This window comes from Loxodonta africana, chromosome 11 (genome assembly GCF_030014295.1).
Source record: "Loxodonta africana isolate mLoxAfr1 chromosome 11, mLoxAfr1.hap2, whole genome shotgun sequence".
NCBI lineage: Eukaryota > Metazoa > Chordata > Mammalia > Proboscidea > Elephantidae > Loxodonta > Loxodonta africana.
The window spans coordinates 6711537-6739063 of NC_087352.1; the positions used below are offsets into that span (position 1 = coordinate 6711537).

At 51.6% G+C, this 27527-nt stretch overlaps 1 protein-coding gene across 3 annotated transcripts; it reads left to right on the forward strand.

Moving 5' to 3' along the window:
• The first annotated feature begins 42 nt into the window (after positions 1 to 42).
• BCKDHA (branched chain keto acid dehydrogenase E1 subunit alpha) lies at positions 43 to 27514 on the forward strand. Of its 3 annotated transcripts, XM_064293698.1 has the most exons (10): positions 44 to 371; positions 6711 to 6905; positions 12032 to 12214; positions 12322 to 12408; positions 17525 to 17633; positions 22996 to 23157; positions 25218 to 25424; positions 25675 to 25816; positions 26019 to 26190; positions 26900 to 27514. In XM_064293698.1, exons 2-10 carry the CDS (start codon positions 6903 to 6905, stop codon positions 27068 to 27070), a joined length of 1236 nt encoding a protein of 411 aa, XP_064149768.1. In that variant the 5' UTR covers positions 44 to 371; positions 6711 to 6902; the 3' UTR covers positions 27071 to 27514. The 3 variants fall into 3 exon arrangements, with proteins under 3 accessions (XP_064149769.1, XP_064149768.1, XP_064149767.1); XM_064293697.1 differs by lacking the exon at positions 6711 to 6905; XM_064293699.1 differs by lacking the exons at positions 6711 to 6905; positions 25218 to 25424 and having other exon boundaries at positions 43 to 371.
• The last annotated feature ends 13 nt before the right edge of the window (positions 27515 to 27527 follow it).

A 27527-nucleotide genomic window follows, 5' to 3' on the forward strand; every position in this document is an offset into this window, starting at 1 on the left:
CGAGGCCCCCGGGCCCTGAAACCCTGAGGCTATGATTAGGTAGCCCTCTTCTTTGCCTGTTACGGGAGCAACAGCAGTAAGGCGGTCGGAGACTTTTTTAGGAAGCTGTATTGTTTTGTAAACTCATCTCTGCGTCCTAGCGTCGCCAGAAGCGGAAGCAGGTGGTTTCTTGGCAGGGTGGTGCAGGCAGCAGAGTCAGGCTCATGAAGTGGCAGCCCCTGACCCGAGGCGATAGGAGAGCCAAGGAGCAGCTGTTAGCCAAGATGGCGGTGGCGGTAGCTGCGACGAAGTTTTGGGGGCCAAGTCGAGGCCTGGGCAGGGCCGGCCTACTGCTTCTGAGGCGACTTGGGGCTCGGGGAGTGGCCTGCTCTGTGAGTACCTGGGGCCCCCGAGGAGTTTTCTCTAAGTGGGAATAGGCGTATAGACGCTGTCTTCATTCAGAATGTGAGGTGCTTGCAGAGAGTGAAGAAAGGACAGTCAGGGAAAGGACAAGGGCTGGGAAAACCACGTGGAGAGGACACTCAAGGAAAGAACCTCCACTTCCTTGGGCGAAGAAAAGCGAGGCAGCCCCTTCGTGGGTTCTGAGGGAGGAGAACTCCTTATGAGTTGTGCCCCACCCCCAGCGCGTCTGCTTGGAAGGATGGGGGAAGGCGAGACAGTTCCCCTCAAAGGTTGGGGAATGAAACTGCCTTAGTAAGGAAAGGTCTTTCTTTTGGGTAAAGAATTCCCTTTATAAAAGAGGAAGGAGAGACCAGATCCCCCTGTCATGGACTTTTATAAAGCAAAACCAAACCCGTTGCCGTCGAGTTGTTTCCGACTCATAGCGACCCTACAGGACAGAGTAGAACTGCCCCATAGGGTTTCCAAGGGTGTAATCTTTACAGAAGCAGATGCCATATCTTTCTCCTGCGGAGCGGCTGGTAGGTTTGAACCGCTGACAACCTTTTGGGTAGCAGTCGAGCGCTTTGATCACTGCGCTACCAGGGCTCCTTTGGGCTTTTATAAAACCAAAAAGCCCAAATCCATTGCCTTCGAGTAGGTTCCTACTCATAGCGACCCTTTTTGTTGCATTTGCCACAATTCTCATATGAAAATGAATCGTGTGAAAAAGTCGTTTTAATTCTTTTCTCCCCTGATCAAATGTCGAGATAGGGACCTTGTCTGTTCTAGTCAGTGCACAGAGAGGATGCTCAGTAAATATTTGTTGAGTTAATGAGGAGGGTAGAAGAGAGGGATCTGAACAGTGCACTTTGCCCACATTTCTTACAGACACTGGAGAAATGCTTTGTTCTTTGTCAAAAGGGTCAGGATTTTTTTTTTTAATTTTTATTGTGCTTTAAGTGGAAGTTTACAAATCAAGTCAATCTCTCATACAAAAATTTACTTACACTTTGCTATGTACTCCTGGTTGCTCTTCTCCTAAAGAGACAGCACACCTTCCCTCCACTCTCTATTTCTGTGTCCATTTAGCCAGCTTCTGTCCCCCTCTGCCTTCTCATCTCCCCTACAGACAGGAGCTGCCCACATAGTCTCATCTGTCTACTTGATCCAAGAAACTCACTCCTCATGAGTATCATTTTTTATCTTATAGTCCAGTCCAATCCCTGTCTGAAGAGTTGGCTTTGGGAACGGTTCTTGTCTTGGGGTGACAGAGGGTCCAGGGACCATGACCTCTGGGGTCCTTCTAGTCTCAGTGAGACCATTAAGTCTGGTGTTTTTAGGAGAATTTGAGGTCTGCATCCCACTACTCTCCTGCTCCCTCGGGGTTCTCTGTTGAGTTCCCTGTCAGGGCAGTCATCGCCTGTAGCCGGGCACCATCTAGTTTTTCTGGTCTCAGGCTGGTATAGTCTCTGGTTTATGTGGCCCTTTCTGTCTCTTGGGCTCATAATTACCTTGTGTCTTTGGTGTTCTTCATTCTCCTTTGCTCCAGGTGGGTTGAGACTAATTGAAGCATCTTAGATGGCCGCTTGCTAGCGTTTAAGACCCCAGACGCCACTCTCCAAAGTGGGATGCAGAATGTTTTCTTAATAGATTTTATTATGCCAGTTGACCTAGATGTCCCCTGAAACCATGGTCCCCTGCTACACTGGCCTTCGAAGCGTTTGGTTTATTCGGGAAACTTCTTAAGGGTCAGAATTTCTTAGGGTGGGTGCTAAGGGCAAGCTCATGCTGCAGAAATCTAGTTTAGAGGAGAGAGACAGTGGGCTTCAGAAGAGCTTTGAACTAAAATTCCACAAATAAGAGAGTAGTAGGTAAGAGGGTAGGTCCTGGAGCCAGACCACATGGGTTCATAGCCCTGCTCTGCCACTTTCCAGCTGTGTGGCCTTGGGCCAGGTACTGCACCTCTTTGGACCTTAGTTTCTCCCCCTGTAAAGGGGTGATACTAAGAGTGGCCACTTCATGGGGCTGCTTTGAAGATTAGATGTGTAAAGTGCTAAGAACTGGGCCTAGCTTATGATAAAAGCAGTAGGAATCTTGGCTGCTGTTGAAAGTAAGGGTGGAGGGGAGGGACAGAAACCGACTTTGGAGATGGAGGGAAAGAAGGAGGTGACTTTGGGAGGGTCTGGACAGGCAAGGACCCTGGGGAGAAATCTATCTAGATGTTGAGAGGTTGGGTCTGACCCTCTGATTCCCTATCTGTAATGAAAGGAAGAGGGAATCTGTAGGAAGAAGCTCTGGATAGGGGGAGAAACGGGAGGTAGGGGGAGAAACGGGAGGTAGGGGAAGAGGATTGGCTGGGGGAGAGGCATGGGTGTTGGGAAGGGAGCCACCTGAAGCAGGTAAAAGTGAAAAGGTTGCTGTTGCAGGATCCAGAGTGAGGCAATCTCTTGCCTTGGGCTCTTCTCTTCTGCTGATTTTAAACAATCACTTCTCCCACAGCCTGATCTCAGTCCCAGTAGCCCATTGGCTGGGCCAGGGAGGCTGGACAGGGGCCAGATTGGGGCAAGAGTGGGGAAAGGTCACTTGTGACTGATTAACTCTGTTTTCCCTTCTGACTCAGTCTGTCTACTTTTCTTGCTCCTCGTTCATTGTGTGTGTGTGTCTTCCAGAGTCCTTGTTTTTTATTTCTATTTTTTTTAGATTCCTCACCCCTCCCGCCTTTTAGTTTTTCTACCTGTTCTTAGATTAGTTTTTTTTTTTTTTTTAATTCAAGTGGAGTGAAGGGGCAGTAGCTTTTAGTGAAAAAGGATTTTGACCAGGGTTGTCCAGTAGAAATTGTGATAATGGTAATGTTTTGTATTTGTACTGTCACATGTGATTACTGAGCACTTGATGTGTGTCTGGTTCAACTGAGGAACTGGAGCTTTAATTTTAATGAGTTTAAATAGCCAGAAATGGTTAGTGGCTACTGCATTGAACAGTCCATTTTCAGCTGATTAAGGTGGAGCCAAGATGATAGCACCTTGGGGAAAGGTTGGGAGACAGGTTGGGTTATAGGGGCCAGTGGGGTTGGGTGGAGGGACGGGGATGCCTTATTTCCTCCCTACCTGCCTGCCCTTCTCCCAATCTCCGTGGTATGCTATGTTGCCTTGGGGGTGTTTACCCGATTCCCACCTCCCTTCCCCTACCTGTTGATAGTAGCTGCTTCAGTGCTCAGGGAGAAGAGGAGGAAGGAAACTCACTTGTCAAGGAGTCAGGGGTCAGTTTCTGAGCCACTACCCCAGGCCCCTGATCAGGCCCAGGAAGCAAGTGGGACCTTGGCCAAGCCACTTCACCCCTCTGAGTCCAGCAAGTGGTATGACTGGAGTCATCCTGTCAAACTCAGGGAGCGCCTTGGTGTGTGCTCATTATCAGTAACTTTACGGGTATCTCTGCAATCTGCTGTTCAAGGGCAGCCTGTCCAGGGGCTTCAGCGCCCTGTGCAGTACCTCTAAGTGGTAGGTACCCAGTGTGTATTGTGGGATGAGTGGAACCGGTCATCACCGATCTAACCGTACGGGTCCATCTCCCTGTTGGCAGATCTCTTAAGGAACCCAGGCCCTTTGTCATGTCATGAAGTACTTTGTGATTGACAGTGCCAGTTCCCACCCACTATTGTATTTAATACAGCCGCACTTTAAGGGATGTTTTGGTGCTTGTTAGTTGCCATTGAGTCAGCTCTGACTCATGGTAACAGCACGTACAAGAGAACAAAATGTTGCCCGGTCTTGCTCCATCTTTGCACTTTTCGGTATGCTCGAGTCCATTGTTGTGGCCGCTGTGTATTTTAAGTGTCCTGCAACCTCGGGGATCACCCCCCAGCACTTTATTGGACAATATTGTGTTGTGATCTATAGGGTTTTCATTGGCCAATTTTTGGAAGTAGATTACCGGGCCTTTCGTCCTTGTCTGTCTTACTCTGGAAGCTCTGCTGAAACCTGTACACCATGGGTGACCCTGCTGGTATTTGAAATACCATCGCATAGCAGCATCAGCAACATGGGCACTGGATGTACTGGTAGTACCCTTCTGTTAAAGGTGAGGAGCCTGAGCTCAGAGAGGTGTGAACTTGGAGCTCTGGATGCCAAAGCCCAGTTCCTTGTCATGGTACCAGGCTGCCAGGAGGAGAAAGGATAGGGCTCAAGTTCAAGTCTTGCAACATCCTGCTTAGTTCAGTCCTGGCAAATAGCATGTCCACTCCACTCTGCCTAGGACTTTGGGGCTGGTTAGAAGGGAAGAGCTGGCCGTAGCCCCCAAGGTGCCCTCCCTCACTGTGCGTCAGCCCCACTGGCCATCTCCCTCCCTTGAATGTGCTCCCTCCCACCCAGAGGTCTTCATAGGCATGGGTTCCCCTGCTCCCAACTCTGCTGACCTTGTCATCCTTCAGATGCCAACTTATATGCCACGTCCTCAGAGAAGCTGTCCTGAGCCCAGCCACCAGGTTTCCACTTGTAAAATGGGCATAATAGTAGTACCTCCCTCAGTGTTGTGGTGAGGGTTAAAGAAAATGGTGTTTGTGGAGCAGTAAGGGCTCAAGAGGTGGAAGCTGCCGTTTTTCTTCCAGAGACAGTAATTCTCACCTGGTGGATGAGGTATGGTGGCGGCTGAGCCAGGGAAAGGTGAAATGCCCTCCCTCGGGGCTTTCCTCCTTCCGTGCTGCAGAAGCCTGAGTCCCTGAGGCCAGAGAAAGCCTGATTGCTCGCCACATCCCTCAACCAGGTATCCCCGGGAAGCGGGGCTGCTGACTTTTTTGAGTTGGAAGCAAAGTGAGGCCTCTGCTTTTTGCGTCACTTGTGGATGGAGCTCCTCAGACCCCACCCAGGTTTGGGTGGCCTTAGCTGTTTTAGATACAGAGGCTTTGGAGTTAACTGGAATCATCCACAAAGCCCGCCGTGGTCCAAACCCCACCTTGCCCCCAGCCTCCCACTCAGTGACCAGGCTGCCTGGGTTCTTAGGCTGATGTCACCACTCATGATTCGTGTGGCCTTGGACAAGTCACTTAACCCCTCAGCTACCATCTCCATTTGATGGAGGTGACAGTAGTGCCTGCCTCACTGGGTGCTTGGGGCACATGGGCAGCTATTGTTACTGATGTGCTCCAGGCACACCAGTCCGCAGTTCCCCAGGCATCACGCTCTCTTCTCTTGCCTCTGAGCCTTTGTTCCCTAGGTCTTCCTTTTGCTGGCTTACCTCTGCTGTCCAGCAGGCCCTAGGTTAATTTCCCCTTCTCCAGGAAGCTGTTCCTGACTCTCCACCTGATGCTAACTAATCATAGCCGGCACTTGTAGACAGGTTCCTCCTAGAGCCACGGCAGGTGATTTGCCTGCCTCACCGAGGGAGACTGTCTCCTGCCCAAGGTCACATCTCTGGAAAGGAATGGAGCCAGGATTCAAACACAGGCAGCTTAGCTCTAAGTCCCTCATCCTGCTCTAGCCCTGTGGTTAACCACTGCACTATCCTGCCCCCTCTGAGATTGCCTCTCTTCATTGCAAAGCCTGTGTGTGTTCAGTATTTGTCATCTGTCCCTCCCCAGGGTCATGTGTGAGAAGCTCCAGCCTCAGCTCCAGACCTGACTTGGAGCATGTCCTAACAAATACCACAAGTGGGTAGCTTTGAAGAACAAAAGTATTTTCTCACAGTTCTGGAGGCTTAAAGACCAAATTCAGGGTGAGGCTCTATGGGGAGGTTCTTCATTTAGTAGTCTTGAGAGTTCCTTGTCATTCCTTGGTGCCTGGTTCCTCCCTGTGTGGGTCTTTGTGTCTGTTCTGCCCTTTTTATAGCTCAGAGGTGATTAGGTTTAGGATCTACTCTATAGTGGTATGATCTCTTTAACATAAAAAAAGAAAACCCCTATTTCAAAACAGGGTCGTTGTCTCAGTTATCTAGTGGAGCTATAACAGAAATGCCAAAAGTAGATGGCTTTAAACAAATTTATTTTCTCACAGTTTAGGAGGCTACAAGTCTGGATTTGAATTCAGAACCGGTGGCTCTAGGGGAAGGCTTTCTTTCTCTCACAGCTCTGGAGGAAGGTTCTTGTCTTTGGTGCAGTGAATTACTTAATATAGCCCTTCTAGCCATTGTCTTTGTGACTCACACACAATGATTGGGTGGGACTATGCAAATAAGGTGTTTGTGACCCATGAAGGGGATTGGACAGCTTCCTAATAATGTAAGTGAGGTACATAACACCTTTGTGGTAGGGTGGGACTGTGCAAATAAGGAGTATGGAAGTCTAACAAGGGGATTGGTCAGTTTTGCCATCCCACTCAGCTTAAAATGAACCATTCCAGAGGTGGACAGGAAGGGTCTTACTACCACCAAGAAGGAAGATCTAGGAGTGGAGTGCATCCTTTGGACCCAGGATCCCTGCACTGAGAACCTCCTAGACCCAGGAGACAGACAGCTGTAACACTGGAGCCAGCGAGAAGCAGCAGCAGAGGCAGCAGAACCAGGAGACCAGCAGGAAACCTGCAGGAGATGGCATGGTGAGCTTCCTGGCCCATGGAGCTAGATAGCTGAGTGCTTTCGGGCAGGAGGCTTGCTGGTAGAGTGGGGTACCTCCAGGTACTTGCTGATGGAGCTAGACTTGTTGACCCATGAAGCTAGAGAGCTGATTGCCTTTGGGCACTGGTGAAGTGGAGTGCCTCTGGACACTTACTGGTAGAGCTAAAGAGCTTTGTAACACTTGCCTGAGCAGGGCAGAGATGGGCCAGGCCAAGAGGCCCAGGGCCGAGGAGAGGCCTGCCTGTGGGCTTGGCCAAGATGCTGTCCTGACCGAAGAACTGTATCCTGAGTCATTTCTGATCCTGAATTGTAACATGTTACTTCCTTAATAAACCCATAATTATGAGTATTATCTGTGAATTCTGTGTGGCCATTGAAACAAATTACTAAACCCAGCAGAAGGATAGAGGGTGCTGTGGGAGGGATGGCTGGTGTCAGAATTGGTAAAAAGGTTGGAGAAAGAAGGTATGTCTGACCTCCACCTCGTAGGAATCAGCCTTGGGCTCATGCTGGTGGTGATTCTCTGTCCCTTGTAAAGTGAGGAGGTTGGATGACACCTTGGCCATGCCATTTTACCATTGTCTCTTCACTTCTGCTTTCTTGTTCCTTAGAGATCTCCATGTGTCTTGGCATCTCTTTTCTCCCATCTCTACTTGCTTGTTTGTTTAATCTCTTTTATATCTCAAAAGAGATTGACTCAGGATACACCCTACACTTATCCTCCCACATTAACATAAAGACAGCCCATTCCCAAGTAGGATTATAACCAGGAACGTAGAGGCTAGGATTTACAACACGTACTTTTGGAGGTCAGAGCTCAATCCATAACCAAGCAGATAGTCAGGGTCTGTCTGTTTGACAATAGCGTCATTAAATGCACTCGTTAGCTATTTGTGTTTATCGAGTGTTCGCTACGTGGCAGGTACTGGGCTAAGCCTTCACACGCATCGACTCGTTTAATCCTCGTGACATCCCCTTGGGTTAAGTACCCCTATCATTTACACATGAGGAGACCTACGCAGAGAGGTGTAGTAACCTGCCGGTGGTTACACAGCCAGGAGGTAGAGGTCTGGTCAGAGTCGCCCCCTCAACTGAGGTGCTGTTGTGAGTGGATGCACGAGGGACCACTCCAATGCCTGCTGGGCCATCTAGAGATGACCCTCTGTGTCTTCCTGTGCAGTGTGCGTCATGGGCTTCAAGGCTGTGTGTAAAGCTGTGCAGCCTGTCATTGTAAGTCACCGGCCACCAGGACAGCCCACGCACCCCACCCCAGAGGAAGAAAAAAATGGGTGGAGTCACATTCTTCCATTGCAGGCATTTAGCCTGTGATGAACCGATTCCTTAATCAACACAGTAACCCCGAGGTGGGTACTATTACCATTTCTACAAGTCCAGGAAAAAACAGGAGGGGGCAGAGGCAAACCCAACTCCAGTATACTGGACAGCTTCGGGGGCCTGATACAGCCTTCTAGCCTATGGAAACTGAGTCTTGCCTTATATCTGGTTTGTTCTGAGCCCTCAGACCCCATCCTCCTGATCACTGCTGACCCCTGGCGTACCTCTCGGAGCCCTTCAGTCCTGTTCATCACATCTCCCATGTTCCACACTCTCTGGAGTGTTTGCCGGGGCCACAGACAGGCACTAAAATCCAGCATGAGAGGCAGGTAGTCCTTCCCAAGTCCTCTTCCTCACCTTCTTCCCAAGGCACCAGCCCTTTCCCTTTTCCCATTTGCCAACCTTCCTCAGCTTTACTTTTCCCCCTCCCAGCAATTTTTGACTACAGAACGTGTCCCAGCATTAGCTTTGTAACGTCTCACAATAGAGACTGCATCTCAGAACGATGCGGTGTTTTGCATACAGTTAGCAAAAAAGAAATTGATTCATTCCTCCACTCATTCAGTAATTACCTCCTGGGAGCCTGCTGTATAAACCACCCTGGACGTGACGCCTGCCTTCTTGGAACTTGTGATGTGGGTTGTTGTTATTTGCCTTCAAGTGGATTCCCACTCATAGCGACTGCCTTAGTTGATGCTGTAGGAGAAGTACCACAAGGAGACGGCTTTAACAAGAGATGTTTATTTTCTCACAGTAAAGTAGGCTAAAAGTCCAAATTCAGGGTGTTAGCTCCACGGGAATGCTTTCTCCCTCTGTCGGCCTCATCAGTCTTCCCCTGGACTAGGAGCTTCTGAGCATAGGGACCCTGGGTCTAAAGGATGCACTCTGCTCCTGCTACTGCTTTCTCTCTACTTGCTTCTATCTTTAATATCTCAGGAGATTGCCTCAAGACACAGTCCAATCCTGTAGGCTGAGTCCTGCCTCACTAACACAACTGCCGCCCATCCTCCCTCATTAACATCATGAGGCAGGATTTACAACATACAGGAAAATCACACAATACTGGGAATCAGGCCCAGCCCAACTGATACACACATTTTTGGGGGGACATAATTCAATCCATGACAGCAGCTCTATAGGACAGAGTAGAACTGCCCCCTAGGACTTCCAAGGAGCGGCTGGTGGGTGGGAGACAGACTGAGATAGAAGAATCTTCCAGCCGATGTAAAAGAACAGCTTGTGGTAAGTGCTCAGGAGGGGGGACATGGTGCTGCAGGAGTTCTGCTTCCCTAGAAGGGAGGGGAAGTCTGGGGTGATATTGTAAGGCCTGACCCAGCTCCACTGTTGGGACTGTCACTTCCCTTAATTCCCCACAACCACAAATGCACCTAAATGTACCCACGGACACACTAACCCACAGGAACTTTGGATGACTGCAATTAAGGGAAGCGGGGAGCCAAAGGGGACACACTTGAGCACACACGTGAATTCTGGCTTCTGGCAAATCCGGTCATTCTTCTTAGTGCCTCTTGGCAGTGAAGCCACAATTACTGAACCAGAAGGAATCCAAATCACACAAAGATGGAGGCGTGTGAAAATCCGGCCAACACAGCAGTGGATTAAGAGACTGGGTCCTGAGGCCTGAGTCTCAGCCCTACCCACGTCTGAAGCCCAGTCCTGATGTTTTGTTTTAGCTCTGCGGCCTGTGCAGGTTATTTACCTCCCTGCGCATCGGTATCTTTGTCTGTTCGTGGGCAGTAGTGATTAATCTCTGTCTCACAGAGATGCTGATGAAGGTTCGGTAAGACCGTGCATGTAAACGCAGCCTGACCTACAAGAAGTGCTTGATACAGGGCAACTATTGCAATCCTGGGGCCAGTTCCAGCTCCCTAGCCTCAGAGCCCAGAAGTCTAATCCGCCCACAGGCTGTTGAGCACTTGGGGCTTCTCACAGGCTTTCCCAGCCTTGCTTCGTCTGATTTCATGGTCCCCATGAGGATTACTCAGGCCACTCTGAAGCCTTTCCAGTTTCTACAAGGACATGCTTTTCCATCCTCAGAGAAGCTTTACCCTCTTCACACTCTGTGGTGGTCCCCTGCTTTCTCCTAAGATAATACCAATCACCCTTGTCATTGCTGGTTCAGTATTTGCCTTCCCTGCTAGGCAGAAGGACAGAGTTCCTGCCTGTCTCAGGTCCCCAGAACCCAGCACCAGGCTTGAAGCAGAGCAGGTGCTCAAATATTTGTTGAATGAGTCAGTCTGGGCTTGTGGAGGGTTGAAGGACTGGAGTGGAGAGGGCACTGAAGTTCGTGGAGCAGTTTGCCGAGGGGTGGGGGAAAGAGACATTCTAGTTAAGACATGAGAGCAGAGCTGTGGTGGTAGAAATAACAATAGCTGACAGTTTTTTTGGCGTTTACTATGTAACTTACGGGTACTGTGCTAAACATTTTATACACATGATCTCATTTAAGCCTTGCTACACTTCTGTAAGGTGTTCTCCATTTTAGAGATGAGAAAGGTATCTTAGGCTGGGTTCTCTAGAGAAGCAAAACCAGGAAAGTGTAAAAATATATACAGAGAGAGATTTGCGTCAAGGAAACAGCTTATGCGATTGTAGGTGCTGGAACGTCCCAAGTCTGTCAGTCAGGATAGAGGCTTCTCCTGGTTCACGTAGCCGCAGGGGCTGGCGAACCCAAGATCGGCAGGTCAGAGAGCAGAGCTCTTGCTCACAGGCTGTGAAGATTGAGGAATCCCATGATCGGCAGATAAGCTGCCAGTAAAGTCCCAAGAACAGGAAGTCAGATGAACAGAAGGCAGCTGCAGGATCCAGAGCAGGCAAAAGCGAGAACCTCTGCTTACATTCATATGCAGACCACATGCCCAAGGAAACTCCTTTCCAACTGATTGCCTGCTCACAGCAGATCCTATCATGGGGGTGATCCCATATAACACTGAGAGCCATGACCCAGCCAAGTTGACGTACAACCTTAACCATCACAAAAGGGAAGACTCAAAGAGGGAAAGTCGCTTCCCCAAGGTCACTCAGCAGGGGTTTTGAACCCAGGCAGCCTGACTCTTAGGGGCCCTTAGTCTTCAGCTGTATGCTGGCGGCTTCCTTGGCGGGCACATGAATCCATAAAGAGCCCATCTGGATGGCCGGCGGGTGAACAGTGCATGGGGCTGTGTGTGCCAATGGTGGCAGTGGGAGATTGAGAGGAGGGGGACTCTGGCTGAACTGGTGAGGCCTTGAATGCCAGGATGAAGAGTTTGGGGCCCTGATAATAATGATAGCTAACCGTTCTTGAGCGCTTGCTCCTTGCCACTTTATTGAGTCTGTAGGATAGATGCGGAAGCCCTGGCGGCACAGTGGTTAAGAGCTATGGCTGCTAACCATAAAGGTCGGCAGTTCGAACCTACCAGGTGCTGCTTGGAAACCCTATGGGGCAGTTCTGCTTTGTCCTATAGGGTTGATAGGACTCGGAATCGGCTTGACGGCAGCAGCTTTGGTTTTGGGGTTCAGGATAGATGCTGTTTTTATTTCAGTTTTATAGATAAGAAAACTGAGACACAAAGAAGTTGTAGGAACTTGCCCAAGGTCACACAACAAGAACGTGGTGGAGCTGGATGTCAGGCCTTGTGGTTTTGGCCCCAGAGTCCCTTTGGGCTGTAGCGACTTAACCACTATGGCATACTCCCTGCAGCCGTGGTGTTGAACCCAGTGGAACCTCAGAGCTGCTCCTGATGTGGCGTCTCCTCTGCCTCTCTCTCCCTAGCACCCCAGGAGGCAGCAGCAGCAGCAGTTCTCATCCCTGGATGAGAAACCCCAGTTCCCAGGGGCCTCGGCAGAGTTTATAGACAAGCTGGAATTCATCCAGCCCAACGTCATCTCTGGGATCCCCATCTACCGCGTCATGGACCGGCAGGGTCAGATCATCAACCCAAGCGAGGACCCTGAGGTGAGATGCTGCGCACCCCGCCCCGCCCTGACTGGTCCATCCCTGGCCCCTTGCCCATCTCCTCTCTGGTCCCAGCTGCCCCTGTCTGTCTATGTCTCCATCTGCAGCTGCCCCAGAAGGAGGTGCTGAAGTTCTACAAGAGCATGACACTGCTCAACACCATGGACCGCATCCTCTACGAGTCCCAGCGGCAGGTGCGTGGGGATGGGGCCTCGGAATTACCTGAAGTCCCTCTACCTGTGTTAGGGCAAAAGGACAGCTCCTAAGGAGGAGAGAGTAGAATGGAGATCTTTTTTCTTGGTGTTTTCTTGGGGCTTTGGAGGAAGAGTCTGGGAAGGTTCCTGCCCCAAGGCAGAGGAGGGACCAGATTACTGAATACACTGACTACCTGTCTGGCTGGGGGCTTAGCTGTGCTGGGAGAGGGTGAGTGGGCAGGAGAAAACATGGCGGCCCTTCCTCTTGGGAAGTCAAGTCTGCCTCAGGGAACACCCCAGGCCCACACTAAATGTGCTGTGATCCTTCACCATCTTAGTATCAGGGGACAAAGATCCACTCAGACCGGTATTAACAAAGAGAGGAAATTTGTTGACTAAACTCATTGAAAGCCCAGGGGCCCTGTTTTCAGGCACAGCTATGTCCAGGGGCTCAAAAGATGTTACCAGACTTGACTTCTCTCTCATGTCCTTCTCTGCTGCCCTTTGCCTTGGGTTTGTTCTCCAGTGGATGCCTTCCATGGGCTGCTGCTCAGAAGCTCCAGGGTCATGAGGAGGCAGCAGAGAGAAAGAGTTCAGAGTACAGGCCCTGGAGCAAGACTGTAAGATTTAAGCCCCAGCTCTGCCGCTTCTAGCTTGTGGGAGAGTTGCTTAAGCTCTTAATGCTTCAGTTCTCTCATCTGTTAAATAAGAATCATAACCACATGGTATCTACCTCACGGGGTTGACATGATTAATGACGGCATATGTAATGGTCTTAGGAATAGTGAAACTGTTAGTTAACACTTAGAAATTACTGGCTATTATTGTCTATTATGATCCCAGCACCCTAGCAGAGCCCTGGTGGCGTAGTGGTTAAAAGCTACGGCGTGCTATGGCTGTTAACCAAAAAAAGTTGGCAGTTCGAACCTACCAGCCGCTCCTTGGAAACCCTCTGGGGCAGTTCTGCTCTATCCTATAGGATCACTATCATTTGGAATTGACTTAATGGCAATGTTTTTTTTTTTTAACCAACCTAGCAATGATTGTCCTTTCTACTTAAGTGGTAGAAAAATGCCTGGCCCCTAATGTTCTAGCAGAAGGCCTAGGGCAGATGCTCATTGGCCAGTCTTTCATCACAGACCCTTCCTTAAACCAATCACTGTGACTCATTGGCCAGGCCTAGGTCATGTACCCACCCTAGGAACCAAGGAGGCAGCATAGAGTCCATCCTTCTCAGGCCATGTAGACTGAGGGTAGCGGCAAGCAGGACTACAGATGTCCACCATACCTGCTGGATCAGGATTGGGTGTGGGGATTGAGAATCTGTGTTTTCATTAAGGCCCAGGTGATTTCACTGCAAACTAAAACCGGCCCACTGGGCTAGGGGACAGTACTGAGCAGAATCAGGCGGGCAGCCTGTCCTCCCCCGTGCCGACTCTCCAGCTCAAAGGAACACTACATGTGGGCTCCTGAAGCTAGGGCAGCGTCTCCACCGTGCCCAGAAATTTTCCTCGTTCCCACCGTCTGCAGGATCAAGTCCAGTGCGTTAGGCCCTGTCTGACCACACTGTCCCCATCCATTGTGGCTCAGCTCTCTCTGCTCCCCCTACCCAGCCTCCATGCCATGCCAGTCCATGCTGCCCTTCTCACCCTCTCTCACGCTTGCACCAGGCTCCTTCTCATAGACTTGGGTTCCAGTCGGGGCCCTGGTGGTACAGTGGTTAAGAGCTCAGCTAATGACCAAAAGGTCAGTTTGAATCCACTAGCTACTCCTTGGAAACCCTCTGGGGCAGTTCTACTCTGTCCTATAGGGTCCCTATGAGTCAGAATTAACTCGACGGCAGCGGGTTTGGTTTCAAGTTCCAATCACAGCTCTGACTTCGTGCAAGTGATTCTACCTGTTGCTGCCTCAGGCTCCTTGTGTATAAAATGGGGATAATGATATAACCCACCCTCTAGGGCTGGGGTGAGAATTCTGTGAGGCCCAGCATTTAAAGTCCCTAGCCCACTGGCTGACACAGGCAGCATCAATAAAGTGAGCTCATCCTTCAAAGTCCAGCCTGCATTAGTTCGGAATTGTTTAGCTGCAAGTAACAGACACGCCCCCCCGCCCCCCAAACTCAAAAGCAGTAGCTTAAACAGATTAATAGTTTTTTTTTCCTCCTCTCTCACATAAAAGAAATTTGGAAATGTGGAAACAGGCGGTTCAGGGCTGGTACATTGCCCCACAGTGTCATTGGGTACCCAGTCTCCTTTCATCTTTTTGCTCTGCCATCCATAGCTCTGGCTTCTATCTTAAGTTCTCTTCATGGTCCAGGATGGCTGCTGGAACTTCCCCCATCATGTTTCATTCCAGGCAGGAAGTGGAAGGAAGGGGAAAGGTCAGCCATGGCACATCCCAGCTGTCTTTACCTACTTCTTCCATTAATGGACTTTCCAGGTTGTCCCACTCGATAATATCTCCTTACATTGGTCCTTCCTAGCTACAGGAGACACTGGGAAATGTTGTCTTTTTGTCTGGGCAATTGGTGCCTAGGATGGAATGAGATCTCTATTACAGCGAGGAAGGAGGGGGTTGGATACTGGGAAGGCATCTGTAGCCTCTGCCACTAGCCCAAGTCTTGTTTCCTCAGGGGGTCCCTCTCAGGCTCCTCCCACTGCTCATTCAACAGCCCTGCCAGCCCTTAGCACCCAGCATTTGCCCACCCACTAGGCACTGTAAGGTCACTTAATATTTTAATTGGCTTCTCACTTAGAAGAAAGTGCTCATTCATCTCTTTCGCCCACAGCAACTGGAAAGCCTGGCATGTAGAACACATTGAGGAAGATTGAAGGAGGCTGGGACATGACTGTCCCTCGGAGGGGTGTTGTGCTCAGCTCTCTTTGTTTTATTTCACACAGACCCCTGGGTGATCTCATTTCCATCTGTATGTCAGGGGTTCCCCAGTTCCCGGCCCAGCCTTCTTCCCTGAGCCCCAGATGTACCTGGCTTCTTGTCCTGGGGTCCTGCAATAAACCCAGCGTGTCCAAACCTGACCACTGCATCTTCCCCCCAGACCTGCTCCTCTTCCTCCTGTGTTCCATTTCTCAGTAAAGGGCATACCATCCACCCATTTGCCTGAGTCAGAGACTTGCATTTCATCTCTTTCTCCCCCCTCCCACTCGCTGTCCCTTTCTTCCCGCTCATTCACTCTGTCTCTAGGTGTTTGGTTAGAAATCCATTCAGCTGCTCAGCGGTACCATCAGGGGCCCAGATGTTTCCTGTCTTTCTCCTTCACCGTTGTTGGTGAATTGGCTTTTGTCCTATGCCTGTTGCCTCATCTTTGCAAGATGGCGGCTACAGTTCCAGGGTACGTGGCCACGTGCAGGGCAGGAAGAAGGAGAGCAAGGGAATGGTCCCTTTTAATAAGAAAGCAAAAGCTTTCTCAGACTTCCCTAGCAGACTTCCACTTAAGTCCGTGGTGGAACCGTGTCCGTAAAAATGCCGTGTTGGAGGTGACTGACCTCCTCTAACTTCACTAAGGGGACAGAGACTCATCATCAGCATCAGCAGCCCAAGGCTGATTCCTGTGAGGTGGAGGTCAGACATGCCTCCTCTCTCCAGTCTTTTTACCAATTCTGACGCCAGCCATCCCTCCCATGGCACTCGCTACTCTTCTGGGTTTGATAATTCGTCGCAATGGCCACACAGATCTCACAGACTATACTCGCAATCATGGGGTGTATTAGGGAATTATAACAGGTTACAATTCAGAATCAGAAATGACTCAGGATACAGTCCTTTGGTCGGGACAGCTTCTTCTCAGCCGTGCCCACAGGCAGGCCTCTGTTTGGCCCTTGCCCCCTTGGCCTGGCATCTACCCTACTCAGGTGAGTGTTACAAAGCTCTTTCGCTCCACTGATAAGTACCCAGAGGCACCTCACGAGCCACAAGCCTCCATCTCTCTCTGTCTCCGGTGTTACAGTTCTATCTCTCTGTCTCCTGGGTCTAGGAAGTTCTCAACGCAGGGCTCTCAGGTCCAAAGACCACACTCCACACCTAGGTCTTTTTCTTGATGGTAGTGTGGTCCCCTTTCCTCCTCTGGGATGGCTCTTTTTAAGCCTAGTGGGATGACAAAACTCACCAATCCACTCGTTAGGATTCCATGCACCTTATTTGCATGGTTGTACACCCACAAGGGTGTCATGCACCTTATTTGCATTATTAACAAGCTGTCCAGTCTCCTTGGTGGGCCACAAGCACCTTATTTGCATAGTCCCACTCAGTCTTTTGGTGGAAGTTACAAGACCATGGCTAGAAAGGCCATATAAAAGCGATCCATTGCACTGCAGTGGCCTGTGGCCACCTCTGGCTGCACGGAAGGCTGGGAAATTGAGCGTTTGGCTTTTCCAGGCTCTGGGGTGAAGGGAGTCAGGAGAAGGGAGTTGGCCTGGGTACTGCAGGACAGCTAGCTGGCAGGGTCTGCCACCTGTCTACAGGATCAAGTCTGGCACCATGGTTTGTGCACTAGGCCCTTCCTGTCCACCCTGTCCCAATCCACTGTGGCCTCGGCTGTGTGACCACCAAGCCATGCCACCAGGGCCTCTTGCCTCAGTTACTGCAATCAGTCCTGTCTCCTCCATCCATTCTTCACACAGCAGCCTGAGGGAGATTTCTAAAACCCAAGTCTGACTACGGCTCCCTGAGCCATAGGATAAAGTCCAGAGGTAGCAGTCCCTGCATGATCTGGGTGCCCCCTCTCTCTCCTGCCTTGCCTTTTCCACCTCCCCCCTTACATCCCAGCCCTCAGCCTTTGTTGTTCCCTCTGCCTGGAAATCTCCCCCCCAACCTCTGCTCAGCTCAGGAAGTTTCGCTGATGTCCCTCCCTGGCGGGGCTGGCACCCCTGAGCTCCTATCACATGGCAGAGCCCCGATTACCGTGCCCTCTGCGTTATGGCGCTAATGTACATGGCAGCTCCTCCGTGAAGGCAGGAACCCCAGTGTGGCCCGGCCCACAGCCACCCTTTAGGAAGCGTCTCTCGATTAACAGAGTGGTCAGAGTTTGGAAGGATTTTCATGGTTTTCTATCATTGCTCAACATAACGGAGCTTGGGCCTCTGGGCCCTGTCCACCACAGGGCCGGATCTCCTTTTACATGACTAACTATGGCGAGGAGGGGACGCACGTGGGGAGCGCAGCTGCCCTGGACAGCACGGACCTGGTGTTTGGCCAGTACCGGGAGGCAGGTACGTCACCCCTGCCCGGCCCATGGAATGGGCCACAGAGGCCTGGATCTGTGGTCCCTATCGGGGCAGGCCAGGCCCAGTTCCTCCTGCAGTGTGAAGGTGAGGCCATGTTAGTTTCCCTGTGGGCTCCTCCAGGAGTGACCTAGACAGGGGTCTGAGGGGCTGAAGGGAGAACTTTCCTAGCAGGAAAGAGACAAGCCAGCAAGGATGGACTTTCCCTCTCTGAAGACTGGAAGGTATGTGGCTAAGAGCACAGGAGCCTGACCAAACAGCATTTTAGCTTAGCTGGTAAAAAGTGTCTGCCTTGAGCATTGTGCGTTTTTAAGATCTATCTATATGGGATCAAACTGACAGCAGCAGCTTGAAAGATTAGATAGGAACCTCAGGGGGCAGTGAGTTTTTGGTGATGGGGGAGGAACAACTCAGAGAAGGAGAACGAGAATGGTTGCACAACTCGAATGTTGTAATCAGTTGTCACTGAATCCTACATGTAGAAACTATTGATTTCGTACATGTTCTGCTGTGTGTATTCTCAACAATGACGACAACAAATAAATGATAAAGAACCAAACAAATGAAACAGGAGTCTGGCTGCCTGTGTTCTATCCCGTGCCTGCCAGTTCCCACTTGTCAGGTTTTAGGAAAGTCACTTTTGTTCTCTTGAGCCCGGTGTTCACACCTCCTTAGTGGGGCCAATGGTGGTACTCGCACTGTGGGCTTGCTGGGAGAACGCAGCCAGGTCAGTCTGCAGTGTTGCGGGGGCTCTGCTGGCCGCTCCTTCAGCACTGTGTCCTCCAGGGAGCAGGAAGATCAGGGGCCTGTGGGTCCCAGGCAAGGAGCTTGATTAAAGGAAATGAAACGAAGGATCAAAGAATAGGAGTGAAGAAGATAGATGAGAACTAAGGTGACCAGGAGTGACAGACTTGGCCCAGGGAGCTGTGAGTGGGGGTTCCGGAGTGGCTATTGGCGTGGAGGCCCTACGAGGGATGGCCTGTGGGTTACAGGAAGCACTGACTGCAATAGAGGCCTATCTTGGCCCTTCCCCTCAGCTGCTGCATGGCCTTGGACAGGCTGCCTACCTACCCCATGCCTCAACTTCCTCATCTTTGATGGGGGATGGTAACCCCTCCCAAGACAGCTGTTGAGGGGATTCATGCGACCGCCACAGCCCTCACGTGCAGGGGGAGCTCCAGAGTGGAGGCTGATGCTGCGATGGGGCCTCTCACCTTGGGACAGCCCTTCAGCAGGGGGAACATACGCTGGGAGGTGGGGGCTGGCCAGAGCCCTCCCTGAGCAAGTAGGAAGTTCTAGTCCCCTCAGCCAGACCAGGCCACCTCTCCCTACATTCTCCAGGAGGGCCAGCACCTGGTGATATTTGCCTGAGGTTTAGCATCATTAGCAGGGAACCCCAGATTTCCTCATACTAGGCCGCAAGCCCCCTGTTGTTGAGGGGGTCTCTTTGGTAAGGGCTCTGAACAGGCCTCAGTGAGGCTGGAGGGGATCGCAGGAGGCTGCTGGGCTCTGCACATGAGGAGTTGTCTAGGCCCTGGCAGGAGTGAGCCCTCCAGCTCCAGGGGTCAGCAGGAGGCCCTGCAATGGGAAGCTGAGAGGGCTTGGAAGGGGGCGGCAAGCTGCAGAGTATGGAGCGAGCCTGAGCCAGCCATCCGTGCCTCAGTCCTGACTCTGGGAGGCCACTCGCCCCTCTGGATCTCAGTTTCTGCATCTGTGAGGTGGGGAGAGATGGCACGCATCACAACAGCATTTATGGAGCTCTTTTTGAAGGCCAAGGTGCTGGTCTCAGTACTTCAGGAGATTGGAGGCTCCTGTCTCATTGCAGCCTTGCAGCAGGGCAGAGATCCCGGCCTGAGGTCACGCTTGAGAAATGCCGAGCGTGTTCTTCCCTTTTGGTTTTCTATCTCCAGCTCTTTGCACATGCCATTACAATACTTTACTCTGTCTTCTCGAGCCACACTTTCAAATCTTCTGTTTAGTCCTTTTACTTCATCATTTTTTCCTTTTGCTTTAGCTGCTCGATTTTTTTTTTTTTCAGAATCTCTTCTGACATCCATCTTGGTCTTTTCTTTCTTCCTGTCTTTTCAATGATGTCTTGGCTTTCTTCATGTATGATGTCGTTGAGGTCAGCCCACAACTTGTCTGGTCTTTGGGTCATTAGTGTTCAACGCATCAAATCTAGAGGTGGTCTCTAAATTCAGGTGGGATATACTCAAGGTTGTATTTTGACTCTCGTGGACTTGCTCTGATTTTTTTCAGTTTCAGCTTGAACTTGCATGTGAGCAATTGATGGTTTCTGCCACAGTCGGACCCTGGTCTTGTTCTGACTGATGGTATTGAGCTTTTCCATCATCTCTTTCCACAGATGTAGTCAGTTTGATTCCTGTGTGTTCTATCTGTTGAGGTCCATGTGTATAGTCGCTATTTATGTTCGTGAAAAAAGGTATCTTCAAACCTCAAGTTGGGATAGTGAAGGATTCTATGGGGAAAATATTCAACAATACAGGAAGCATCAAAAGAAAATGTAAAGAATACACAGAATCATTATACCAAAAAGAATTAGTTGATGTTCAACCATTTCAAGAGATAGAATATGATCAGGAACCGATGGTACTGAAGGCAGAAGTCCAAGCTGCTCTGAAGGCATTGGTGAAAAACAAGGCTCCAGGAATTGATGGAATATCAGTTGAGATGTTTCAGCGAACAGATGCAGCGCTGGAGGTGCTCACTTGTCTATGCCAAGAAATACAGAAGACAGTTTCCTGGCCAACTGACTGGAAGAGATCCATATTTATGCCTATTCCCAAGAAAGGTGATCCAACGGAATGCAGAAATTATCGAACAATATCATTAATACCACACGCAAGCAAAATTTTGCTGAAGATCATTCAAAGTGGCTGCAGCAGAAATTCAGGCTGGTTTCAGAAGAAGATGTGGAACCAGGGATATCATTGCTGATGTCAGATGGATCCTGGCTGAAAGCAGAGAATACCAGAAAGATGTTTACCTGTGTTTTATTGACTCTGCAAAGGCATTTGACTGTGTGGATCACAACAAATTATAGATAACATTGGAAAGAATGGGAATTCCAGAACACTTAATTGTGCTCATGAGGAACCTTTACATAGATCAAGAGGCAGTTGTTCAGACAGAACAAGGGGATATTGAGTGGTTTAAAGTCAGGAAAGTTGTGTGTCAGGGTTGTATCCTTTCACCATAACTATTCAGTCTGTATGCTAAGCAGATAATCCTAGAAGCTGGACTATATGAAGAAGAACGGGGCATCAGGATTGGAGGAAGACTCATTAACAACCTGTGTTATGCAGATGACACAACCTTGCTTGCTGAAAGTGAAGAGGACTTGAAGCACTTACTGATGAAGATCAAAGACCATGGCCTTCAGTATGGATTGCACCTCAACATAAAGAAAACAAAAATCCTCACAGCTGGACCAATAAGCAACATCATGATAAACAAGGAAAGATTGAAGTTGTTAAGGATTTCATTTTATTTGGATCCACAGTCAACACCCATGGTAGCAGCGGTCAAGAAATCAAAAGATGCATCGCATTGGGCAAATCTGCTGCAAAGGACCTCTTTAAAGTGGTGAAAAGCAAAGCTGTCACTTTGAAGACTAAGGTGTGCCTGATCCAAGCCGTGGTATTTTCATTCGCGTCATACGCATATGAAAGCTTGACAGTGAATAAGGAAGACCGAAGAGGAATTGACGCCTTTGAATTGTGTTGGCAAAGAATACTGAACATACCCTGGACTGCCAAAAGAATGAACAAATCTGTCTTGGAAGAAGTACAGCCGGAATGCTCCTTAGAAGCAAGGATGGCGAGACTGTGCCTTACATACTTTGGACATGTTTTTAAGAGGGATCAGTCCCTGGAGAAGGACATCACGCCCTGCAAAGTACAGGGTCAGCGGAAAAGAGGAAGACCCTGAACAGGTGGATTGATACAGTGGCTGCAACAGTGGGCTCAAGCATAACAACGATTGTAAGGATTGCGTAGGACCGGGCAGTGTTTTGTTCTGCTGTGCATAGGGTGGCTATGAGCTGGAACCGACTCAATGGCACTTGACAACAATAACAGCCAGGTGAGGCAGGCATTCCTGTGGCCCCTCTCACAGTAAAAGCCCGAGGTCAGAGGTGAGGTCACGTGCCCCCTGCTAGGTGGAGAAGGGGTTCTCCTCAAGGCAGTCTGACCCAGGGACAGCCCTTGCCCTTCACCCGCTGGACTGCCTCCAAGATGCTGCTCTCAAGGGGTGTTTGGAGATAAACCCAGGGATGCCTGTGGAGTGCCGACTGTAGCTCCGGGCAAGCAGTGACACCCAGTGAAAAGTTTCCTGTGGCCGCAGGTATCTGACTAGAGCAGCGGTTGCAGTGGACATGCGGCTTCCTAGCGGGTGTTGGGCCCATGAACCTGTACTTTTCCTTCCTCCCCATCCCTGTGCTCCCTGGGATTCTCTTGTAGGTGGACCTGGGCCACACTGCGCAGAAGCCTGAGCACACGGTTGTGAGGCAGTACCTGGGACTGCCTCAGCTGCCCCCACAGGGCCCCTCTTTCCTGCTTCAGCAAGAACACCCCCTCTTTTGTCTGGTTTGCATACAGCACAGCCACAACTGTGTGATTTATACCCATTCAACAGTGTGTGCTAAAAAATGCGAATAAAATTAAAGGTGATGGTGAAAGTCGTGCTAAACGTCCCACAGCCCTAACTGATATTTTAAGAGGTCCGTAATGTCAGAGCTGATTGGCTAACCAACACTAAGTGTTTCCGTTGATGTTTCACAGTGGCACCCCTTTAACTGATAAACAGAAATTCTCCCCACTTCCTTTTCTCAGCATCAGCCATGAGTTGCGTGAGTTTTGCATTCGGCCAGCTCCCAACCCCCCACCCCGTCCCGTTTGTGATCTGGGGCAAGTTACGTAAGCACTCCCCACCTCAGTTTCCTCATCTGTGAATGGGGAGAATAATACCGTCTACCTAGATGTGAGGATTAGCTGCATTAATCTGTGAAGAGTGCCCAGAAGAGCACTTGGCAGGCAGGATTATATTCATTTTTGCAACTATTCTTCAGGGAAGGTGTGACTCTCCTGCGTAAAATGAGACCGCCTTGTAACATGCTCTTCATTCAGTTTTCATTTGAAGAAGGGGTTTGCAGTAAAGAAAACAGTTCATAAACATCTGTCTGTGTGTACGTTTTGAGTTCCCAGAGGGCTTCCCAGTTGGGAAACAGAAGCCCTGGGCAGGAAGGGGCTTGCCCCAGGTCTCTCTGCAGGGTTGGTCTGACACCCCTGCACTGCCCCACCCAGGCTAACCCTGCCCCCTCTGCCCCTAGGTGTGCTGATGTATCGGGACTACCCGCTGGAACTGTTCATGGCCCAGTGCTATGGCAACGTGAGCGACCCGGGCAAGGGGCGCCAGATGCCCGTCCACTACGGCTGCAAGGAGCGCCACTTTGTCACTATCTCCTCTCCATTGGCCACGCAGATCCCTCAGGGTGAGGACACACGCCCAGGGCAAGCCCCTTCCTGCCCAGGGCTTCTGTTTCCCAACAGCAGACCAACCTCATACCCCTGTCCAGGTCCCAGCCCTTCTCCATCTGTCCTGGCTGGGTTTCCAGGTCGGCATTGTATTCAGATGCTCTGCACTCCTCTTATCTGGGACCCTTCAGAGGAGGACTCTGGCGGCATCCCGCTGCTAGGTCCAGCGGCTTGAGCCTGTATAACCACATTCGTGATTTCCCAGAATTGTGCCCACCCTTTTTGTCTGCTCACACACATAGCCAGCGTTGAGTCACTGGGTGTGTGCCAGGTCCCAGGCACCACGCTGGTGCTCTGCTTTCCTTGTCTAATAAGCACTCACAGCAGCCATAGGAGGTGAATGCTATTTTTCACTATTATTCCGTTTTAAAGAGTGGGAAACTGAGGTCAAAGAGGGAAGGTCATTTGCCAGAGGTCATACAGCAGGTAATGAGAAGAGAGGGGACTCAAATCACAGACTGTGTGACTCCAAAGCCCAGGTTCTCGCCCCTGGCCCTTGCTTGCCTCAGTCCTCAGAGTGAAACGAACGCCCCAAGGCTTACATAAGGGCCCTTGAAGCCACAGCACTTAGAGTGGTCAGTGTAGCCGCCTGTGTCCTAGGGGACATGCTTGGGAAGTACACCTGCCAGTGCCAGGCCTGCACCCTCACAGCGGGAGGCCAGGGAGTTGGACTGTCCCTGCCCCGGGGGCCTGCAGTCTGCTCGAGGGGTCAGTGTGGCCCTTTGCTACAGGGTGGTTGAGGCACCTGAGTGTATATCTCCACAGGGCTTGGCAGAGTGCCTGGCATCTCGGGAGCACCCCATACAAGCTCGCTCATCTTGTTGTGTGTGTAAGCCAGGAGCAGTTGGTGCCTGTCAGGCAGGAGGTGGGCTGGAAGGTTGCATGTGAGTTGAGGCACACAGGGTTTGCGTAAAGCTGGGCCCTTTTTAGCTCCTGCTCACCTCCTCATTAAGTCACACTGCTCTGTGCTGGGTGCCCTTCTAGGTGCAGTGAACAAAACAGACGAAAAGCTCAGCCCTCCTGGTGCCATCATTGTGGTAAACAAGTAAAACAGAGCGTATCAGGGATCCCCAGTCCTCTAGAGGACAACAGAGCGTGGAGGGAGTGGGGTTTTGGCATGGAATCTGGGAAGGCATCCCTGAGGAGGTGACATTTAAGCAAAGACCAGAGGAGGTGAGGAGGAAGCCACGTGGGTGCCTTAGACAGGAGCAGGCCTGGTGTGTGGGGGGAGCAGGGGGAGGGGTGTGGCTGAGAGATGAAGCCAGAGAGGTGGGGGGTGCAGATGGTGCAGCTCCGGGGGCCTCTCAACCTTTGACTTCTGGAGGGACTTTGACTCCAAGTGGAGTGGGAGCCATGGAGTAACCTAGCTACCTTGGCTGCTGGGGGGAGAGACTGGGGGAAGGGGCCAGGGCTGGGGACGGTGAGGAGGCTGCTCAGTGACTCAGGTGAGGGATGATGGTGGCTTGACCACAGTAGCCTGGAGGAGGCGAGGAGAAGGGATCAGACTCTGGCTTCATTTTGAAGGTGGAATTGAAAGAAAGTCAGAAGTCAACGAGGACAGTTTTTCACCCGAGCTGTTGGAAGGATGGTGTTGCCATCAGCTGACAGTGATGATGGGGGCTGGGCAGATTCCGGGCCAGGGACCAGGAGCTCAGCTTTTTCTTTCCCTTCAGGGCCTGGCCACAGCTGGCCTGGGTCCTGGAGCCCTGGGTCCGCTTGTGCGTGCACGCGTACGCCCGGGTGTGAGAGAAAGTATGTATGTGAGAGTGTGGGGCTGTGCTGAGTGTGTGTGCTGAGTGTGTGTGTGAGTGTGTGTGTGTATGTGAGAGAGTATGTGTCTGTGTGCTGAGTGTGTACGTGAGTGTATGAGTGTGAGTGTATGTGAACATGTATATGAGTGGGTGTGTGAGTGTATGTGTATGTATGAGAGTGTGTTTGGGGATGTGTATGTGTGAAGGCTTGTATGTGTGTGTCTGTGTGCTCCTGCTCTGTTCACCTCCCTTTCGTTCCCCTGCAGCGGTGGGGGCGGCCTATGCAGCCAAGCGGGCCAACGACAACAGGGTTGTCATCTGTTACTTTGGCGAGGGGGCAGCCAGTGAGGGGGATGCCCACGCCGGCTTCAACTTTGCTGCCACACTTGAGTGCCCCATCATCTTCTTCTGCCGGAACAATGGCTATGCCATTTCCACGCCTACCTCTGAGCAGTACCGCGGGGATGGCATTGGTATGGGCCCTGCTGGCTGCTCCTCACCCTGCCCGCCTCCCCACCTCCACGCGTCTCCCTCCTGCCCCCCGCACTCATTCCCTGGTCCTCTCCCTGTGGTGTCTGGAGATAGTGAACAGACTTCTCTGTCTTCCTCTCCTTTCCTCTGCCTGCCTTTCCTTCCTCCTCCCCTGTGCCTTCCCTCTTGCCTGGTCCTGCTCATTTCCCCATCAGAGCCCTGGGGCCTGACCTGCCTTCTTTGTCCCCACAGCGGCCCGAGGCCCTGGGTATGGCATCATGTCAATCCGTGTGGATGGCAATGATGTGTTTGCTGTGTACAACGCCACGAAGGAGGCCCGGCGGCGGGCGGTGGCCGAGAACCAGCCCTTCCTCATTGAGGCCATGACCTACAGGTGCCTGCCTCTGCCCGTCTCTGCCCTCAGCCTTGACAGCCACTGTCTGTCGCCTTTCCCCCATATTGATCACTGTCCCCAAAGCAGGACCCCATTACCCCATATTGTATCCTCTTCCCTGCCTTTCTTTATTCCACTCCCACCCCGTCACCCCCAGTCCAGTCCTCTCCCTGCTGACCCTGTGCCTCCTTCCCCCGAACAGGATCGGGCACCACAGCACCAGTGACGACAGCTCAGCCTACCGCTCAGTGGACGAGGTCAGCTACTGGGACAAGCAGGACCACCCCATCTCGCGCCTGCGGCATTACCTGCTGAACCGAGGCTGGTGGGACGAAGAACAAGAGAAGGCCTGGAGGAAGCAGTCCCGCAAGAAGGTGAGGGGCTGTCTGGGCCAGCCTGAGGGTCTCACAGGGTGTGTGTTCTGGGTGGGGTGCTGGTGCATCGTGGGGACCTGGGAAGGATGGAGATGCTGGAGCTGGGGGACATTGAACTGGGAGACTCGGGGATAATGCAGGGCTGCCTCTGAGCACAACCCACAGGCCAGGGTGCCCAGGCCACACGCACCTCTGCTGCATCTGAGCCATGCACACCCTTCTGCTGTCTGCTTCCTCATCTTGGAAGGAGGAGGCCGGTGGTCCTTGGTTCAGGTTGTTTAAGGATCAGGTGACTTGATCCACACGCACTTGAGTTTGTCCAGCCCAGAGTTGGCGCACTGCCCACCTCAGCTGTGGCCATAACGGAGCCAGAGAGGCAGTGGCTCCCAGTGGTAAGAGCAGGCCCTGGAGCCAGGTGGCTCGGCTGTGTCCTGGCCCTGCCCCAACTGCATCGCCACGGACAAGTCCCTCCTCTCCTGCGTGCCTCAGTGTCCTCATATCCAAACTGCCTGTCTCTTATGGCTGCAGAGAGCCCTGAGTCAGTCAGTGCTTGCTAGATGCTGGTTCTGACCACCACTGTCATGGTCATCTCCATTGTCTGGATGGGACCATAAAGACTCAGAGGGGTCGAGAGGTAGGAGACAGGGCCCCCTCCGCCAAGCCCTTGGTGGGAGGCCAGTCGCCCACCCACCATCTGGTGTTCCCCTAGGTGATGGAGGCCTTTGAACAGGCTGAGCGGAAGTTGAAGCCCAACCCCAATCTGCTCTTCTCGGATGTGTATCAGGAGATGCCCACCCAGCTCCGCAAACAGCAGGAGGCCCTGGCCCGCCACCTTCAGACCTATGGGGAGCACTACCCCCTGGACCACTTTGAGAAGTGAGGCTGGGCTTCCCCACGCCCCACCCCGCTCCAGCCACCGTGAGAGGTGGCCCCACTCTGCAGAGGAAGAAGAGCTGGTGGGACACCACTGGCCCTACTCCCCGCCAGCTCCCTGCAGAATACTCGAGGGGCCAGGGCAGCACCTGACATGTCCATTGGGGGGCAGTTCCCGCTGCTCACCCTCTGGGAGCCCTCTCCCTGCTCCTTCAGGCTGTTACATTTACAAGGGCGAGGGCGAGGGCTGTGTTCGCAGCAGTCACTGAGCCCCCATTAGCCCCTCCTTGCTGGTTGTTACAGTGCCTTCTCCCAGGCCAGGTGAGGCACCTGAAGGACTAGGGCACCTCTGGCTGGGGTGGTCTGGCCTGGTGGGTTGACCTGTGGAACTTAGAAGCGGTCAGCAGAGATCATGAATAAACAGTGTCTCTGCGTTTGGCTCTGTACCATCGCTGGCCTCTGTT

What these genes read in the sequence shown, in the direction of transcription:
- BCKDHA (XM_064293697.1), top strand. Translation starts at nt 204, where the DNA reads ATGAAGTGGCAGCCCCTGACCCGAGGCGATAGGAGAGCCAAGGAGCAG. An exon ending in ACCCAAGCGAGGACCCTGAG is followed by an intron (nt 12,215 to 12,321) that starts GTGAGATGCTGC and finishes CTCCATCTGCAG; the next exon opens with CTGCCCCAGAAGGAGGTGCT. An exon ending in ATTGAGGCCATGACCTACAG is followed by an intron (nt 25,817 to 26,018) that starts GTGCCTGCCTCT and finishes TCCCCCGAACAG; the next exon opens with GATCGGGCACCACAGCACCA.